At 49.2% G+C, this 19,549-nt stretch overlaps 1 protein-coding gene across 4 annotated transcripts in view; it reads right to left on the reverse strand.

The window, feature by feature from the left end:
- Positions 1-19,549, reverse strand: part of FAM135B (family with sequence similarity 135 member B) — a 182,595-nt gene that overhangs the window by 36,783 nt on the left and 126,263 nt on the right. For 3 of the 4 annotated variants that reach the window (XM_072774619.1, XM_072774618.1, XM_072774620.1), the window contains 2 exons: positions 7,260-7,413; positions 5,037-5,086 (listed from right to left, as the gene is read on the reverse strand). In XM_072774619.1, the coding sequence (XP_072630720.1) occupies positions 5,037-5,086; positions 7,260-7,413 (204 nt within the window). Of the gene's footprint in view, positions 1-5,036; positions 5,087-7,259; positions 7,414-18,418; positions 19,047-19,549 lie in introns of those variants that run through there. The other variant, XM_072774621.1, reaches the window with a different exon arrangement.

Here is a 19,549-nt window from a genome sequence, read left to right on the forward strand (position 1 = left end):
GCTGCCTCCCCTTCCCAGAGCCACTGCCTAGACAGTCCTCTCACCGGAGGCCACGAGGCCTTCCCTCACTCAGCCTCCCCTCTGGGGTCCACAGCATCTGCCCCCCACCCCCGGAGGCGGTTAGTGACACATTCTCCCGGGGTCCCACAACCACACGCATGTCTGTGTCCGCATCTGCCATCCCCACCAGCCCACAAGGACGACTGGGACAGGGGCAAGTTGCAGCGGTACCGTGTGCTCATGCGAGCTCATTTCACCCTCAGAACGGCCCACCCAACGTGGGCCACAAGCCACCCAGAGGGAACACGGCTGCCCAAAGTGGACAGTCAGCCCGCACGCCCAGCACACACCATACAGTCCACGCGGATGTGGGCTCCGACCGTTGCTCCTCCTTGGTGCGTGATGGCACAGCATCACCCAGGGGCCTGTGGAACCAAGAAACAGCATGCCACCTCCTGCCTCGGTCTGTAGATGAGCCAACAGCCTCGGGGGGATGACAGCTGCTCCAGGCTCCCTCGCTCCCTCACCTTTGGTGGCTTGTATGTTTTTGCGACTCATTAGTGCACCTGTTCATTCCAGGAACGAAGCCTCTGGCCAGGGCGGGTTCAAGAGTCAACCAGTCACTTCCATCGGCTGTGAGCCCCGGAGGGCATGGGGTCCTGTCCCTGCTGAGTCCCCCGGGGCCCAACACGCGGCCTGGCGAGGCCTGGGCACTCAGAGTGTTTGCTGAAATGAGTCAGAGCTCCTGAGCCAACACTCTAGGGTAGTCCCCACGGAAACCTGACTCTTCGTGGTCACCGAGAGCAACGTGGCCTCTGAACCACATTCTTGGCCGAGCACGTGTGGCAGCGGGAGCTGTGGCCAGGGACGTGACAAGCCAGAGCGCAGTGAGAACTGATCCAAATGCAAGTTAGCATTTCCTGCATTCACCGCCCTGCCAGCTGCATGCGGATACTTCACAGACCGGGCCTGTGTTCCCTGCAGGGGACGCGTCTGCTTCCCCGGACGGCACCGCGGTGGGGAGAGAGGGCTCCGGCGTCGCGGCCACCAGCGCCTGATCCTGCGCTGCCAGTGCTGTGACTCTGGGCAAACAACCCCTCCTTTGTGAGCTGAGCCCCGATTCCCTGTCCCCTGAGAACAACAGGATCCCTCAGGCCAGGCCGTACACCTGCTGGGCTCATTAAATGAGGAAATGCAACGCCGGCAGCTGGCCAGTGTGCAAGCTTACTGACTCAGATTAAAAGAGGTTAATAAAAACCAAACGGTTTTACCCCCACTTTACAGATAAGAACATCAAGGCCAGGGCAGCCCCGGTGGCGCAGCGGTTTGGCGCCGCCTGCAGCCCAAGGTGTGATCCTGGAGACCTGGGATCGAGTCCCACAACGGGCTCCCTGCAGGGATCCTGCTTCTCCCTCTGCCTGTGTCTCTGCATCTCTGTGTGTGTGTGTGTGTGTGTGTGTGTGTCTCTCATGAATAAATAAATAAAATATTAAAAAAAAAAACAAACATCAAGGGCCAGAAAGTTTAAGCAGCTTGTCTAAAGTCGGAAGATCTCCCGGCTCTGATGTGACCGCATCTGCAACACATCACGACTCCTCATCACATCCACAGTCCCCCAACCTACCAACCACCACCACCACCGAGTAAGGTCTAAGGAAGAATCAGGGAGGAGCCCCTGCCCTGCCCCAGAGGAGTGTGGCACAGCGGGAAACTGAGGCAGCGGGTGGGCTGGGTGCTGTGCCATCTGGGAGTGTGTGCTCCATCTCCCTCCACCACTCACTGGGTGCCCCAGCCAAGTGCTTCCATAAAGGCCAAGTCTCAGTGGTTATGGGGAGGCCAGAGGAGAGTCTACACGACAAGCACTAAGCCTGCACCTGGCTCAGAGCGCACGCTGGCTAAATGCAGGTTGTCCTTGCTCCTGGTGGTGGGATGCTCTGGTGAAAGCACTGGGGGCTAGCCTGCCTTCCTGGGCTTCAGAAGAGAAGCTTCTGGGAACCTGAGAGCCAGCAGAGAACCCACAGGACACCCCATCTCGGACCGCTCATCCCATTGCCAGTGGCAGCAAAGATGGTGGGTGTGGTGAGTAACAGCTGCCAACAGCTGCATTTTTTTTAAACTGTGAACACGAAATTTTTGATAATGTACAGATTGCATCAGTGTCTCCTTGGGACCCTGAGCTGTATCCAGGCCTGGAGGGAGAGGCCAGCTCTGCGCAGCAGACCCGACCTGTGAGACGAAAGCTGGGTGTTCATAGGGTCCCCTCGTGAGCTCTCTCCTGGTCTCACCACAGCCACGACACACAGATGAGGAATCCGAGGGCCATGAAGACCCTAAATTGCACACCCGGGATCACATAGCTGATGTGCAGAAGGGCTGGAGTGTGCACTTGAACCTGCAAAGCCTGCGGGCTTTTCCAAGGTGATGCTGCCCTGGGTGCACTCCGGGGAGGAAGGGGGAGCTCCAGTCCCTGGAGTCTTGGGCCCTGAGGTCAGCTTAGCCGTCCCTCTTAGCACTGCCTTCACCTGCTCCGGATTGAGGGAATGGATGCTCCACACATTAGCATCTCCGTCCTTGGCCGGTCTTTCCCCACCACACTCTCTAAATGGACCTCTTGTGTCCCTCACGCGTCCCCACCTTTATCAGGACAAGCACCTGCAAGGGGACTCCTTGATGATCCTACAGCTAAGTCTCACCATTTCTTCAGGGCTCATATCACATGGCCCCTCCGCCCTAGACCCTCCCAACCCCAGCTCCCGGCACCACCTTTACACTCTGCCTTCCTGCCCAGCTGCTGCCTGTCCACGTAACACTGAGCTTTGCTGATATTATACCATGCTCTAGGGGCACCTGGGTGCCTCAGTCGGTGAAGTATCTGCCTTGGGCTCAGGTCATGATCCCACAGTCCTGGGATCGAGTCCTGCATCAGGCTCCCTGCTCGGTGGAGAGTTTGCTTCTCCCTCTCCCTCTGCTCTGTCTCTCTCTCTCTCTCTCTCTCTCTCTCTCTCTCAAATAAATACAGTATCTAAAAAAATATAATGTGCTCTAAAGCAGGTGTTCTCAACCATGGCTGCGCAGCATACACATCTGGGGAGCCTCTTCTAAGTTTTCTTCTTGCAGTTTTACTGCGATACTGTTAACGCATAGCATTGTGTACATGTAAGGTATACAAGATTTGATAAATGCATATATTGTGAAATGAACACAAGAACATTAGCAAACAAACCCATCACTTCACATACTTGAAATGATGTCCCTGGGATGAGAACTTTTAAGACCTACACTCAGTAACTTTCAAATACACGGCAAGTATTACCAACTCTGGGCCCCACACACTGCATGTTACATTCCGAGAACCGATCCACCTTAAAACTGGACGTTTGTACCTTTTGATCACCTTCACCCATTCCCTTGTCCTCTGACAACCACCAATCTGTCCTTTATTCCCACGAGTTAGGTTTTTGTTCGATTTACATTTCACATGTACGCGGGATCCCCCATTACTTGTCTTTGACCTCTTGCATTTAGCATGATGCCCTCGGGATTCGTCGTTCACACTGTTGCAAATGGCAGGATTTCCTTCTTCATATGGCTGAGTAGAATTCCACTGCATAGATGCACCGTATCTTCTTCATCCACTCACCCGTACGTGGACACTCAGGTTGTTTCCACGGCTTGGCTATTGTGAATCACGCTGCAGTGGACACGGGGATGCAGACATCTCTTCGAGTCCGTGATCTCATTTCCCTTGGATATATACTCAGCAGCGAAATGGCTGGATCGTAGGGTGGTTGTATTTTTATATGTTCGAGGAGCTTCCGTACTGTCTTCCACAGCAGCTGCTTCGGTTTCCATTCCCAACAGTGCACATGGGCTCCCTTCCCTCCCACCATATCCTCACCACCCTTGATGTCTGTCTTTTTGGTAGCAGCTACTCTAACAGGTGTGAGGGGATATCTCACTGTGGTTTCCATCAAGCTGGGGAGCTATGACTGTACAAATGCCTGAGCTCCACTCCCTGATACTGTCTCCACCCTGTTTAGATGGGACCCAGGCAAAGGTACATCTTTAAAGTCCCAAATGTGGGCACCGGGGAGAGGGGGGCTCAGTCAGTTAGGTGTCTGCCTTTGGCTCAGGTCATCATCCCAGGATCCTGGGGTTGAGCCCCATAGCTCACTGCTCAGTGGGGAGCCTGCTTCTCCTTTCCTTCTGTTTGCTTTCTCTCTCTCTCTCTCCTTTTTTTCTCTCTCTCTCTCTCTCAAAAAAAATACATAAATCTTAAAAAAAAAATAAAGTTCCAAATGTGTTTTGACTGTGCAGCAAGGGATGAGAACGCTGGTGTGAGAGACGGCGATGTCACTTTGCAAAGAGACAGTTTTCTGAGTCCAGCTGCCGGCACTGATTAGCAGTGTCACCAAGCCTAAGGTGCCACCCTGGCTTCCATCTTAATCTTGCCTCTTGCTCTAGAAGGACGACGTGCAGTACCCACCAAGACCATCCACACAATGAGGTGGGGGAAAGTGTTCCAGAGGTTGCAAAGGACAATAGCAGGAATTTGCCAAGGTGTCTATTTAAGCACCTATTCCTAATGGCTACTCATGGATACTCAATGAATTTTTGACAGATGCGTGCTACTGTTTTCAGGACCAGCATCATCATGCTGCTAGACCCCTGCCATGGCTGAGGCCATCTGGGCACAGGTGCAAGGTCTCCATCGCCCTCCAGGAGAAGCACATAGCTGGTAGTCAATACATTTTGTTCAACGGACAAGTAAGAGACAAACGCAGTGTCGGCTCCAGGGATAGAGACTTGTTAACCTGTTCGTTTTTTCCCAAAACATCTAGCAGAGAGCTAGACACGCAGAGGGGTCAAGTGGACCCTTAACAACAGAGAGTGATGGGACAGAAGAGGATCTTTTCAGTTTCTGGTCTAGCGTGAGCTCATACGCCCTATGCTTTCATCTCTGATTTCTACATCGAGCCGGGACCTATGTTGGTCCTGAATCGCACAACTGCCCTTTGGGCCAGTTTTCTAATTACCTGTAGCTCTGAGCAAAGCTGAGAGAGCGTTTCCTCAACTCCAAGGGACTCTAGGAAGAAAAAAGAAAGACGGACAATTAAATGGACATGTGGAAATGCTACAGTCACTAACTGCAATAAAGCAACATAGGTTCAGGTTGGCATGAAAGTCACAGAAAGACACACAACTCCCGAGGACTCTCCTCCTTTTCTATTCTAATTTCCTAAAGGGGTCATATTTACCAAAAAAAAAAAAAAAAAAAAAGGTTAAACCTGATCTGGAGCCTTGTGACCCCACACTAGATAAAGATCAACATAATCTCATGGATGCTCTTCTGAGGAGGAGAAGGCCCCCAGGTCCACACACTAGTTTGCATGGTTCAATGTGATCCCACAGCTTTTGAGGTTTTTGCAAATATGTGCATCCAAGCGTGCACACACCTGCACCTACCTGTGTGTGACACCTGTGGGGCATGGATTCAGATCTCCATCATATAGATAAATGCTGGGAAACAGAGAGTAGTGGAGCAAGCAGCACAGCTGAGCCCAGCTCCACCCACTGTGACACCCACGATCATCACACCCCAGAGAAAAGCCTGTGATCTCAGCTCTTCTTAGCAGGAATCTCTGGCCTCTGGCCATTTGTAATTCAATGTTGGCAGTTCCATCTTTGAATTCCCCCCTCAGTCCCATGATGCTGTGGTCAGTGGTTTGCACCAGGCCACGGCATGGGTTTTACTTAAAGCACTGCTGCTCAGGTGAGTGGGAGCAATTCCCTCACACCTCTGTATCCTCACTGATGGCCTGATGAGTGCAGTGCCTTTGCCCCCAGCACCTTCGTCGGCTTTGGGAGTCCCACCAGGCACAGCGGACTTTTGTCCCACTGATCATGGCTCTGTCCGTGGCGCCTGGCACACAGCAGATACCCAGTAAAAATATGATCGTGAATGAATGAGCAAATAAACCGAGTTCCTTTGGGTAAAAAGAAATTAAAGCAAGAAGTCAACTAGCACTGCACCATCTCCATCTTCCCTATGAGCTTCGGAAACTGGCTCTGATTCTGTGCGTGCCTTTTTTGTGTGCATAACATTTGAACCTGAAAAAAATTCAGCTTCACTATTACGTGATTCAAAGAGTAGCGTCTGGCTTGTCCGGGGTGTTAAGGCTGATAAGGCCAGATGCTAAGATGGCAGGACAACTCATCAACAGCACCGCACCTACTCCTTGACCCTACCTGCCAGGCACTGTGCGCAAGGGATCTGGGGGGATGGGGGGCTCTGTTCTCAAGACCCCGTGTCTAGTGGGGAAAAAAAACATGCAAATAAATCATTGTCACCTGGCGTGTTCAGTGCAGTAATGGGCAGTGTACGAGGCTCTAAGGCTGTCCCAGTAGGTGAGGTCCAGGGGTGCATGTGAGGAAGCTGAGCTACCCCAGCAGGATTATTCTTAACCTTGAACCAGGCTAAGCAACTGGCCTCGGTTCCGGAAGCAAAGGGGCCTCAGTAGAGGACTATGAGCAGAATCACACTGTGTCACCTGCTGCAAATGAGGGGGATGACAGAAGGGACCCTGCCCCAAGAGTCAATGCAGGAGTCCCCGTCTCTCATCTTGTTTCTGCCACGCATTGCTGTGTGATCCCGAGCAGTCACTGCACCTCTCTGAGCTTCGGCTTCCCATCTGTCAGCAAAGAAGGATTCAGGCCCAATGATCTCCATGATGTCTGAGGATGTGCATGCAGCTATTCATCCTCAGAAAACCACATAGGAAGGCTGCTGAGAGGGCTCTATAATCATCCAGATTAAAAAACATATAACATATGTATAAAATATGTATTTGTATACATATTTGTATAAAATATGCATATATTTATAGCATATAGAGAATTTATGTATATTCTTTTGGGGGTTGTTTTATACTCTTGTCATTTGCAATCCTATAACTACTCCCCTTAGCAAGCGACTTGACATTGTGTACAGCGGTGCCAGCGGTGTGGCAAGTGTGCACTAAACTCCTGGTGGGTGAACAAATGCATGAGTGCACGTGCCTCGAGGTGCTCCTGCCCTTTCCTCCTGCAGGTGCACGTCCGAAACTCTCTCCTGCTGGAACGAGACACCGCACAGAAAACATACCTGGAAGGGCACTTGTCACCATGGTGCTTGCAAAACTGCAAGCTTTCTCAAGCCAGGCCCCAAACGGGGCAGCTGGGCTGCTGGCCTGAGGCTTTCCCTGAGCCCGACCCCTTACCCAGCTCCATGTGCGGCAGCTCGGGGATGTCCCTCATGATGACCAGGAAGTAGGCGCGGAGCCCCCGGTAGGCATGTAGGAGCAGGAAGCACAGGTCCCGGTGCCACCGGTGCGCGTGCTGCATGCAATTCTCCGACGGCACATAGAAGCTCCCCTGCGGGCGGGACAGACACAGAAGCTGAGGCCACCACACGCCGGCTCTGACAACAGCCGTGGAGGGCTTCACAACCCCAGGGGAAGAGAGTTTGAGGCCCTCCCCCCACCTGTGTGCATGGAGAAAACACCACCATCTGCCAAGCCTCTGTCTTGTGTGCTCATATTAAAGTAATGATAATAATAATAATAATAATAATAATAATAGCAGCAATATTAAGAGTGAGGATGAGGTTGATGGCACTGACCCGGAAGGTCTGGGGCCACCTAAAGGGACCCACTTCCAAGCCCTCGTTCCCTGGCTGCTGCACGGCTCACCATAGAAGACGGGGACAGACAGAGGGGGTCCCTTTCACAGGGCGACATGGTATTTGTGGCGACTCTGGCGGGAGTTGGGTGAGTGGTACATAATGCCCAGGGGGAGGAAGATGCTCTGCTGCAAAATGTGAGGTTAGAGACTCAACCCTGGCTGCTGCATTTGGCAAGACACCAAACAGGAAGCCACAGCATCAGGTGCTCTGCACAATGTCATCTGCTTGCAGGTGGAGGGTGCACTACACCGGTACGATGACCCAACTGTGCTCTGTGCGATGAGGAAAGAAGGGCCAATTCCACCATGTGTCTGGAGACTCAGACACGGCGGAAGAGAAGACAGGGGCCAGGCCTCACTTCCATGCAAACTCCAGAGAGAAGGATGTCTTGGGGTGAATTTCAGTGGGGATTTGTTTAGGGGGGCAGAGAAAGGAAGCCCCAGAGGAGGGGTGTGGGCAGCAGAGGAGGGGGGCGCCAGCACAAGGCTGGAGCAGTCCATGGGTGTGGGACCTGCCTGTCCATCTACTGCTCACCCAGAGGTGAGGGGGGAGGGACACAGCCCTTCATGATCCCATGCTGCCCAGCCCATCCTATGGGAAGAAACTCCACCTGGGGAGTTGGTTCGATTCCCCGCTCCAGGTTCTCGCGAGCCGGTGAAGTGGCAACCTCCCGTCCCATTTGGTCTCCTTCCTTGCTGCTATCAGAGAGGAATCGGTTGGTCCTTGGGGCAGGTCTGAGAGGGGTCAGTGGCCATCTGCAAGTCACCTGCTCTCCCCATGGAGAGTAGACAATCGTGGGTGCACTGGACTCGTGCTAATCACGGCATCGTGATGGGTGCGGCACGCGGGGTGCTGCAAATCGGGAAAGGGGGATGGAGGTGTCAGGTTGGCTGCTGTCACCCGGCTCGGGGATGGTCAGAAGTCAGCTCCCCAGGAAGAAGACTCTGAGACAGAGCTGTGTCTGCGTCAGGTACTGGGTGTGCAGTAGGGAGTAACCCTGTGGGATCGCAGGAAGGGGCAGGGGGAGGAGCTGCACTCACGGTCACGGTCATGCAGCACCATAGAGACCTCAGCATATCCCATGGGAAGTGCTGGAGTTGCAGAGCCCGTGGCTTTGGAGGAAGGGCCAGGTCTCTGCACTCGTGCATTGCCCACTACTGAGCATGGGTTACCCCGGGAAGGAGGCTTGACCTCGGTCAGCAGCTCTCTCAGATGAGCAATCTCCAGAAACAGGCATGGCCAGGGGCTGTTGGCTACCACCACCCGTGGCAATTTGAGAAAATGAATTACTCAGGCCCGGGGGCAGGATATGGATGGTGCAGCACAGCATCCTCTGGAGAGTCCACTCCCTGGGACTCCATTGAACCCGGGCTTTGCTTTCCGAGGCCAGCAGGGTCCCTTTTGAGTTGAGCTTATGAGAGACATTCAGTGAGGTTTGGAATCATCAAAAGACTCTTCCATTTCATAAGCAGAAAATAGTCAGCAAGACACTCAGGGTAATCCCTATATTCCCATTTCTCATCCTTCCTTGTATGCTAGGAACAGAAGTCAGTAGAGTTGTAGAAAGACGGGCAGAGCTTGTGCATAGCAGGGTGTGCATGTCAGACTCCACAGCCCTATGGAGCAAGAAGGAACCCACTCTTCACGGCGCATCTAGGTACTCCCACTACCTTGATGTCATGTGGTGCTCAACAAACTGTACAAAGCAGATACTTGAATTTTGACTTTCAAAATTAGAAGACACATATGGTGAAAATCACAATATTACCCAAGGAAACACAACAAAAAGTGCCACATTCCTCACAGTCCAATAATTTCTTGTGGATCTTTCTAGAATACTTCCATATGCATATGTGCAGATATGTTTTATGTGCACTTAATATACGAATATATGTCCTGGAAACACACACAGATGCACCCACAAGTCAGAAAATGCTCTGGATGGTTCTTTGTTCTTTGCTTTTATCACTTAGCATGCCTTAAAAGTTCCTTCTGATTACATAATAAGTGGTTAGGAACTCCAATTTCTATTTCACAGATCAAAAGATTGTGGGTCAGAGAATCAAATGACTCGTACAAGGTCACCCTGCTTTGCCCGCAGAAGAAATGATTCTCCGATTCAGGTGCTAAATGGGGGCAGTGTCTTCTCAGTGTGCACAGGTGCCCTGGAGACCGAGCCTGGCTGAGGACAGATGCTCCACCAGGGTGGCTTGCTTTGACCGAGGCATTAATTAAAGTCCTGCAGAGCCTCGAGGAGCTGTGACTAAGCGGAAATGAAAGCAGACACGGGAGGAACAAAGGCATCAGACCCAGGAGCTAGGAGCCCCCTTTCTGTTTGCCTCAAGCAGCCCTGAGCATCCCGTTTCCTGGTCCCGCCACCTGCTAGCAACCGAATTTTCTTATCACCAATGCCTCCAATGGAAAATGCTTCAGGACCTATTGAAGGCAAGGGATCTTTGAAGTCTGATATTAACTTTGACTTTGGAAACGAGATACCAATATCATATAGATTTTTCAAGAGACACATAAGGTAATCTTTGGGGAAATCTTCGCAAGGCTGATTCAATGTGATTATTGAGGCAACATGAAGTCAAAATGGTAACCCAGAGAGAAATCCTCAAAAAAGGCATGGCTTGAGATTATTATGAACAAAACAAATCTTTTTCCCTAGAAAAGAGTCAACAGCACAACTTTTCAAAAGTGAGTGAGCTGCTGCAGAAAATCCTTTTAGCCGCCCCCTGGGGTCTTGCAAAGGCAGTGAAGAAGAACATGTGTGCCTCCACTGGCCCTGCATGGAGTGGGCCAAAAAAATCACCCTGCATGAAGAAAGGCCCCTGGAGCACTGCCTGTTCCCACAGCCTGGAACAGAAACCCTAAAACGATATGCAGGCCCCATACATGGCCAGCAGAATAGTTGTGCCTGAACTCACCATGGTGAGCTCCAGATCAGGGCCCACAGTACAACAGCCACAAAGGGATGTACAGAGGGGATGGTCGTGACATGGCCCCTTAGGGTGGCTGTTAAGGATCAAACAAGATTATTCTAATAGGATGTGGACTTCTGCAATGTCCCAGGGTAACATCAGGGGGCACAAAAAGATGCATCCATCAATGGCCTCCAGGAACACACCTACGGATTATGAGGCTCAAACATTAACGAGGATCCACTTAGAAACCTAAACAATGGATCTGAACTCAAGTGAAGCACTTCAGGGGCTCCACTGGGGTGCGGTTTGATTAGAATCTGGAGACCAGTGGCCTGGCCCTGGCTCGTGGGTCAGTCCCTCAGTAATGGTGTGACCAGGCGAGAACCCATCCTCTGAAGTGTCTGTGTCAGATGGGAAGTCGGGAGAGGAATAGAGCCGAAGTGCTCTCAAGAATGCCTGGGTGACATTCAGCACCCACCTAGGTGCTAGTTAGGAAGGTTTGCTTTTTTTGACTTCATTCATCACCTAATCGAGAAAGCAAGCTGGCCATCAACTCTGACCTTATATCAACGCGGGTCACATCAAGTGGCAACTACTGCCCTGGGCTCGAGATCTCTGTTCCAGAGTGCTGGCTGGATGCTTGCCTACTGTCAAAGTGGCTAATTGGCATCCCCCTGACCCAATCCTTCTCTTCCCTCTGGAAGAACCACTTGGACCCATCTGGCCCCACATCCCCGATAGCTGGGACATTGTCCCAGACTCCAGCCTTCTGTCTCACCTCACAATCTGTTAAGAAGGTCTTGAAGGTTTTGCCTCTACCATGCTCTTGCTTTTGCCCTAGTTTGAGTCTACACTGCTTCCTTCAATTATTAAAGCATCCTTCTATAGGGTCTCATCCCACTGGTCTTTCCTTCCATCTGTGGCATCAGCACATGCAAGTTAGTTTATAGTGTTACCTGCTGTCTACAGGATAAAGTTTGAATTCCTTAGGATGCCACTCAAAGCCTTGAGTGGTAAGTCCCCAACATATTTCCAGGTCCTCTGCTGCCTCTTGTTCTACATCCGAGCTCTAGTTGCTTTTCTCCTTTTCTGCCTGTAACTCATCACCAAGACTCAGGTCCAATGTCGTCTCCTCTGTGAAGCTTCTCCATCCTCTCCCTCCTCCCAGGTCCTGCACGCACCTCCTTAGACCACAATGGTCTCCCCAACACCCCCCTAAACACCCAGAGGGTAGAAGCGGTTTGTCTTTGAACCTGAAACAGCACACAGAAATTTGATGATTAAAGAAAGAAAGAATAGGGGTGCTTGGGTGGCTCAGTCATTGGGCATCTGCCTTTGGCCCAGGTCCTGAGCCCCTTTTGGGCTCCCTGTTCAGCAGGGAGACTGCTTCTCCCTCTCTCTCTCTCTACCCCTCCACCCTCTTCATGCTTGCTTGTGCTCTTTCTCTCTCAAATAAATAAAATCTTAAAAAAAAAAAGAAAGAATAAATGAATGAGCTGTAGCATCCTCTGGGAGTCTCAAGAATACAAGACAACACAGGTCCAGATAGAAGGTCCAAATAACCATTACCTCCCCCTTTTGAGAACCATGGGTTTTCACAAAGTTTGGGGCTTGGTATTGGGATTTGCCAGATTGCCACAAAAATCATGCTATGGATCTTTATGTCCTATACAAACATACTTACTTATGCTTTATATGAGATACTTACACAATCTGAGGTTTATTTGGCATGTGGTAAGCACTGATAACTTTTCATTTAATAAAAATACGCCCATGAAAGTTGACATAATTTTTGTACAGAAATATCAGTACATCTTCTGTGTTACAATTGTGGGAAAATGCATATGTGGAATTGGATTTTAATATTCTGGATGTTTATTTGAAATAGGAATGCAGCTCTATCAGACCTCACCATCTAGAATTCTATTAATAGTAGCCACTGTTCAGTAGATGCCTGCTGTGTGCCTGGTATTATTTTTTTGGTCTCTGGATGCTGGCTCTCGGTAATTCATGGGTTTTATCATTATCATCTTATTTTTAATCAATGAGGAAACTACGATTACATTAATAAGCAGCTAACATTTATTATTTGACCCTATTACATGCCGGGCACTGTTCAAGCACTCTACATGTATTAATCATTTAATTCTTATGCCAAACCTAGAAGATAAGTACAATTATTTATCCCCATTTGGTAGACTGGGAGTCTGAACCCCAGAGTGGTAAATAACCCACCTACAGGTCCGATGGCCAGCAAGTGGTGGTTAGTAATTAGGCATGGGCTGGGTGGAAAGCCTCACAGCACTGAGCTTCCTCTTGGAACAAAGCTGGAGGAGGTTTATATAGTTAGCCTGTGTTCCCACATTCAGGATACAGAAGAGTGAAGCCTCCAGCACCGACAAGGGCCCAGGTTTAAAAAGGAACCTCACTCTATAAATTCCAAAGGGAATCGAAAATCCCTTGGGCTACACTTCCCTTTGCAACCAACTAGCTGGGATCCCAGATAACAGTGCTATCTTTCTTTCTTTCATCTGGTCAGCACCAGACCGCTGCCATCCTAGTGAGCAGTGTCTGATTTGGTGCCCCAACACACAGGGCGGCAGTGACTAACTGTGGGTTGAATGCCAACTATCTCTTACCAAAAACAGTTGAAATACAGAAATCACAGCTGATTTCACATTAATACGACTTGATCTAAGTTGCCCCTATGGTCCTCTTAACTGACAGCCCACAAGGCTCCCTGAGCAGGGAGCAGTTCAGGCACAGGGGTCAGCGAAGTGGCTGACAGACCCTGGTCTAGGGTGCAGACATTCCCACTGAGGCATGTCTCCAGTCTACATTATGTGCTGGCCGCCCTCCACCTGCACATCGCTCCAGCACCAACAGATCCCGCAAATGACCACTGAGTGACCACAGAGAGATCTGTGTGGCTTTGGCCATAAAAGAAGTGAATGTGGCTTAGTGTTTCTCTCCCTCCATGTGTGTGCTGTATCCGGACCTCCCCTTCTGGGAGTCGGGGACAGGATAGTACTCATCTACTCCCAGTGGCCTTCACATAGTGGGCAATGCATATGTCCAGATGACTGAAGCAACGGTGAGAAAAGAGGAAGAGCCACAGTGAAGCCAAAGAGCTGCCTTGAACCTTCTAATGGGTCGTCATGGGGAACAGCTGCACAAGGTCCCACCAAGGGGGTCTAGAGGCACAAGCTATGGGTGAGAACACTCTTCTCCACTCTTGATATGTTTTCAATGTGCAGGGACACCCATTAGCATGACACCCCTGGCTCACCTCTGCCCATTTGCTGGGCACACGATGAGTTGGGGATAAAAAACTGGACTCTTCCTCTTCTTTCTTCATGACAGCAAGTCTTCCCTGGGAGGTACTTGTCTCTGTCACCCTCAGCCCTGGAGGAGTCCTGGCAGAGGAGACACTCAGCTGGGGAGGCTTGCCTCTGTCCAACACTCCTATACCTGACCAGGTAAGTGGTTCCTTCTAGAGTTCAGTATCCAGGTTCCCCCTTGGTCAAAGATCTAACACCTTGGACAGGGACTTAGCTGCCCTCATGGAGTAAGAGTGAGGGTGAAGGAGGTAGTTCTTTACCTTCCACAGAGTACAAGAGACATGCAGCATTAGTCTTATGATCATTACAGGTAAGAACTCCATATGAATCCTTCCATTGATGTACTTCATGGCATTTCCTTTAGTAAACTGGTCAATTCCTGTATCACCAAGAGATTTTTGACCTGTTTTGAACTTTAGAAGGTAATAATTCATGAGTAATTAAATAGGTTGATATAATGACCCTGAATAATTCATCACTTAAAAGGCATCATTCATGTCTTGTAAGTTACCTTAATGCCTGTGATGAGTTTTGGGCAAATGCATACATATTGCTGCTATTGATCTATTTGACTTTAGAGAACTACATTTTCACATGGTAGGTATTATGATCGAGAGTCCCATTGGGTTTCTTTATATTCTTCACCAAGTCAATGGAGTCATTCCAACTCCATGTATCACCATGAACCCAGTCCCTCTGTATTTGGTCCCTACTGGTGCCTGTCCCCCTGCTATAAACACTTGAGCTCCAAGGGCACCTGGGTGGCTCAGTTGGTTAAATCTCTGCCCTGGGCTCGGGTCATGATCTCAGGGCCCTGAGATCAAGCCCTGCATCAGGTTCCATGCTCAGCAGGGAATCTGTTTCTCCCTCTCCCTCCCTCTAAACTTCCCATGGCTTGTGTGCCCTCTCTCTCTCTCTCTCTCTCTCTCTCTCTCTGTCAAATAAATAAATAAAATCTTTAAAAATAAATAAATTTAAAAAATAAACACTTGAGCTCCTGAGATTAGCATGCAGTGCCCCACCTGGAGGAACATATCCTCCAGCTGGAGGAACCAGGGACACAGATGCATAATTACAGATAGATGTCACACTGGAAGAAACTGTAGGATGTTGAGTGTGTGGAAGGATGTGAGCGGGGAAAGCTTCCTAGGAAAGGTGATGCTGCAGCTGGATCTTGAAGGGTTAGGCAGGCAGAGAAAGGATGAGAGAGGGCATGTCAATTATAGGAGCCACTATTAACAAAAATACAGGGTGAACAAATACAGTGCAGAGAACTACAATCTGAACTATGTTGCTAAGGCACATGAGTTCAGGAGGGAAAAACAGGAGACAGACAGGTGGGATCTAACCATGGAGGGTCAGGCATATCAGGTTCATCAAAAAAACAAAAACAAAAAGCAACTCAATTCTCAGGAACCCAGAGACACCCAAGAAAGGTACACAATGTGTGCCAGTGCACTTGCCAAGGGGAGATAGGAAGGCATGTGTGGAGGCTCTGTTCTAGGACTCTGGCTTCTCCCTAGCTGCTGCATCTGGTACTCCAAACCTCCAGCGAAGTTGAAATCATAATGTAAACTTACAAAAGTAGAAGGACCCCAGAGAGATGAGGTAAATGGCCCTTGATCTCATAAATGCTAAGAGACGAGTCCAGGTTTCCAAAACAGCATAGCCATGCTCTTCCATCCCACAGGGCACTATTCTGAATTTACCAGAATCAAAGTCTTCCAAACTGAGGGTAGGGCAGTGAGAACAAGGATAATGGCCATCAGAAACGCTGGATTAATCATGCAGTGTGTGAAGGGTTGAGCGGATATTACTCCTATTCCCAAGAGGTCAGAGACCCATCACCTCCAACGTATCTGCAGGATGAGGGAGCTGTCAATTGCAGGGGGCTACTGCGACCATTATAACTGTTTCTACTTTGGAAGCTAGAGTGGTTCACTATGGTCTCTTCGAGGTGTAAAATTCTATGCTTTTGTGATTTTAATTATGAAAGGTATTAAATTCCTTCAACTATCACTGGGGCAGGCATAGACTCAGCATCTACAATTACTCTCCTACTGGGAGATTGTGGATTTGGTCCTTGTCTCTCCTCCTGGTATATCTGGTGGGCTCTTTCTATATGGCTCATTCTGCAGGGAACCTGGAAAGTAGACCAGAGCAGACCGGCACTGAACACGGATTCAATGTTCTGATAGCAAACGTACAAACACCCACGTGTCTCCCCATAAACCTCCTTATCTGAGATGCACAGAGCACCCAGACTCATGTCCAAGAGCAAGGTGGAGGGAGCGATAGTAACTGTCTGTCTTGCAGTCAGATGATCAGTACCCAGCATGGCTATGGCTTGAATGAGGCGAGCCTAATCCCAGAGCCCACACTTCTAACCACTGCCGATTCCTGCCTCCCTGTAGAAGATGCTCAGCGAATGTGGGCCCTCACTTGGCCTCTGCTGAAACAGATAAGTCTGTTCTGAGAGATTATCAAGGTAAATGGGAGGCCACTGCATCAATATTACCACATTTAGAATGTTTATTTCTATAGAAAACCAGCTCAAAGCAAGAATGGCTTCCATTACAATGATTGTGGCAACAGTAGAAACCAAAACAAAAGCATGTGTATAATAAATTATAGTCTATCTAGAGCCTTTAAATCAGCCCTGTAAGGTACAGGTCATTCTTAGGCTCATTCAATGGATGAGGAGGCACAGTGGTGATCTGTCAGACATAGTGTCAGGAGCTGAGTTTCCTATGAGAAAAGAAATTGTCAAAATTAATAGCCCCCAAATAATCCGAACACATTTTTAGTAAAGTTTGGATCACCTCTCTGGCCAGGCTGTGATCAAATAGAGCTGTGCCGTTCTATGACTTGCATCTGCCTCAGGTTCAAGATAAAGCTATTAAATGGATGGCTGCCAAAATGACTGCATTGGCACTGCACTGTGACACTTAATCGAGGCTATGGCATCCACGCTGTCCATGCTGCTCCGCATCTATCGACTGCTTATGACTTGGTAGTACTCTGTCGAACACGGCGGGCACCCTCCACGAGGTACAGAGCCCCCATTGTGTGTTTGTGATCCTTTCCTGCCTCTCTTATAATAAAGGCAATTATTTCCGAGCAAGATGGTGAGGCGCAATGAAGGCAGGCTAATGGACGTAAGGTGCTGAGAAGAGCAACTGGCAAAGAACACTGCATCCGGGGAACACAAAAGAGATGCAGGCCAGCCAGTCTGCAGAGGTGGCAGGAGAGGACGAGTCAGAAGGTTGCAGGCAGGGTGAGGATGCTGGCCATGATCCTGGCAACCACACTGTGCACACGCCACCTCGCTTTTCTCTGAGCCGAGGAGAATGAGGTATAGAAAGAGGAAACAAAAAAAAAAAAAAAAAAAAAAAAAAAAAAAAAAAAGAAAGAGGAAACAAGAGTGGACCAGAACCCACTTCCCTGCAGTCTTCCAAACACAGGGGACCCTCTGGCCTTTTGCTTTTCAGTATTGTACACAGAGCCTACAAATGATGTGAAGAGGCCACTTCACCGCTGTGTTTATTAACAAGAACTCTGCAGACCGTAAATTCTTTAGCTAAGGTGACAGCACTCAATACATCACTCCAGTGCAGAAAACACTTAACACTCCAACATTTGAAAGTGCTGGATCTATCCATCGAAACATTTATAGCTTTGGCACTTCCAGTTTCTGGTATTTTACTTCCATTTGTTCTTCATTAAAAGCAATTCCCCAAACTGTGTGCAATGTTCAGCAATTTTGTTAGCAGTTGGCAAATTGGATTCTTAATATTTAATCTAATTGAGAACAACATTACACAACTCACACTGAACAAGCAATTTAGTTGTCAGATCATCATAAAACCCCAAACACCTTTCTGATGAATGTATTTTTACAGTCTAGCTGAAGGAAGGCTCTAATTTAAAGGAAAAAAAAAAAACTATTCTCCAACTCTATCAGCTGTATCAATGTCTCTTAAAAATCACCAGTCACTACATGTGATATTTTAAAAATGAGAGATGGTGTGTTGTGTGAAACAAGCGTATGGTCCATCATTGGAGTCAAACCAAACTCAAACACTAGCTTTGCACACTGTAACTTTCTCCGGGTTCCTCACGCGTACACACAGAGTCTATTAAAAACAATTTTGGAACAAGATGCCATCTCTACGACGGTTGGCAGGATCTGTTCTACAACAAATCAAATGCCGGGGAGATATTAAGTGCATTGTTTGGTTACTCCATAAATAGTAGATACAATGAATAAAATAATAATTTTTATTGTTATCATTATGGTTAAGCGTATTATTTTTATCAGTACCATTAGAGTGTGAATAGAGTGTCACCTCATTTTTTCTCATCAGTAGATCACACTCACGAGTTACAGGAGGCAGGCAGATGGAGCGACGGGAGAGGGTGCTTACATTCTGTGCGTTGTTTTCGATTTCATGTAATTCTCTTTTGTTTTAAGCGAGTCTTCAAATCTTTAAGACTTGGCTCTCCAATCTGGCAGAAATATCTTTCGGGGATAAGATTTTTAGCTGGTTGAGGATCCAATGTTGAAGAAGTTTATCTCCCTGGCAAGCTGCTCCTTGTGGATTGAAGCAAGAGGAGGGCAGGTGCAAGAAGCGAAAAGAAACAGGAGAGCGGTGGCAGGCTGTCTAGAACTGCAGGGGCCATGGGGGGCTCACCAGGGAGCGGAGGGAGGGCAGCAAGCCCCACCACGCTGGGGCGCACGTCGGGGCCAGCACCAAGCAGGCACCACAAAGAACGGGAGGGAATGATAGACGTGAGCACTCCCATCCCCCCGGACACTACGCCCAGAAGTCAGCCCCTATCCTGACTCAGTGACTCTGAATGTGGCCCTTGCTCCCTCACCCCCAGAGACCAAAGCTGGTCACCGTCCCCGTGGCTTCACGGCCTGGCTTTAACTGCCCCACAGCAGGCTGCTCTGGCCCTGAGACTGGTCCTCCCGCCCCAGGCTCGGCGCCTTCACCTGCCCACACCCGTGTCGCAGATGGCCGGACAGAGTCCCACGCTGTCCCTCCTGGTGAACCAGACCTCTTCCCTGTCGGGAGCTTCTCTGTTATCTCCTCTATTCAATGTTGCTGCTAGTGATACCGCTACCCTGAGGCAGAGACAGCTCTTTCAAGGAGAGTTTGGGATGCTTCTGAGCTTGATTATGGTTAGTGTCACTCCACACAGTGATATTCTAGAATTAAGTAGAACAGAGGACATGCTTAACATGGTGCCCAAGTCACTCATTGTGCATTTACTCAAGAATTATTTAGTGGGGGGCACTTGGGTGGCCCAGTGGTTGAGCGTCTCTCTTTGGCTCAGGTCATGATCCCAGGGTCCTGGAGTCAAGTCCCCCCATTGGGTTCTCTGCTTAACAGGAGACAAGCCTTCTCTCTCTCTCTCTCTCTCTCTCTCTCTCTCTGCCTCTCCCCAATGCTCATTCTTTCTCTCTCTCAAATAAACGAATAAAATCTTAAAAAAAATAAAAATAAGAAATCAGCAGGTAAAAGTAGGAGGGGGGAAATTTCATATATGAC

This window comes from Canis lupus, chromosome 14, assembly GCF_048164855.1.
Source record: "Canis lupus baileyi chromosome 14, mCanLup2.hap1, whole genome shotgun sequence".
Classification (NCBI taxonomy): domain Eukaryota; kingdom Metazoa; phylum Chordata; class Mammalia; order Carnivora; family Canidae; genus Canis; species Canis lupus.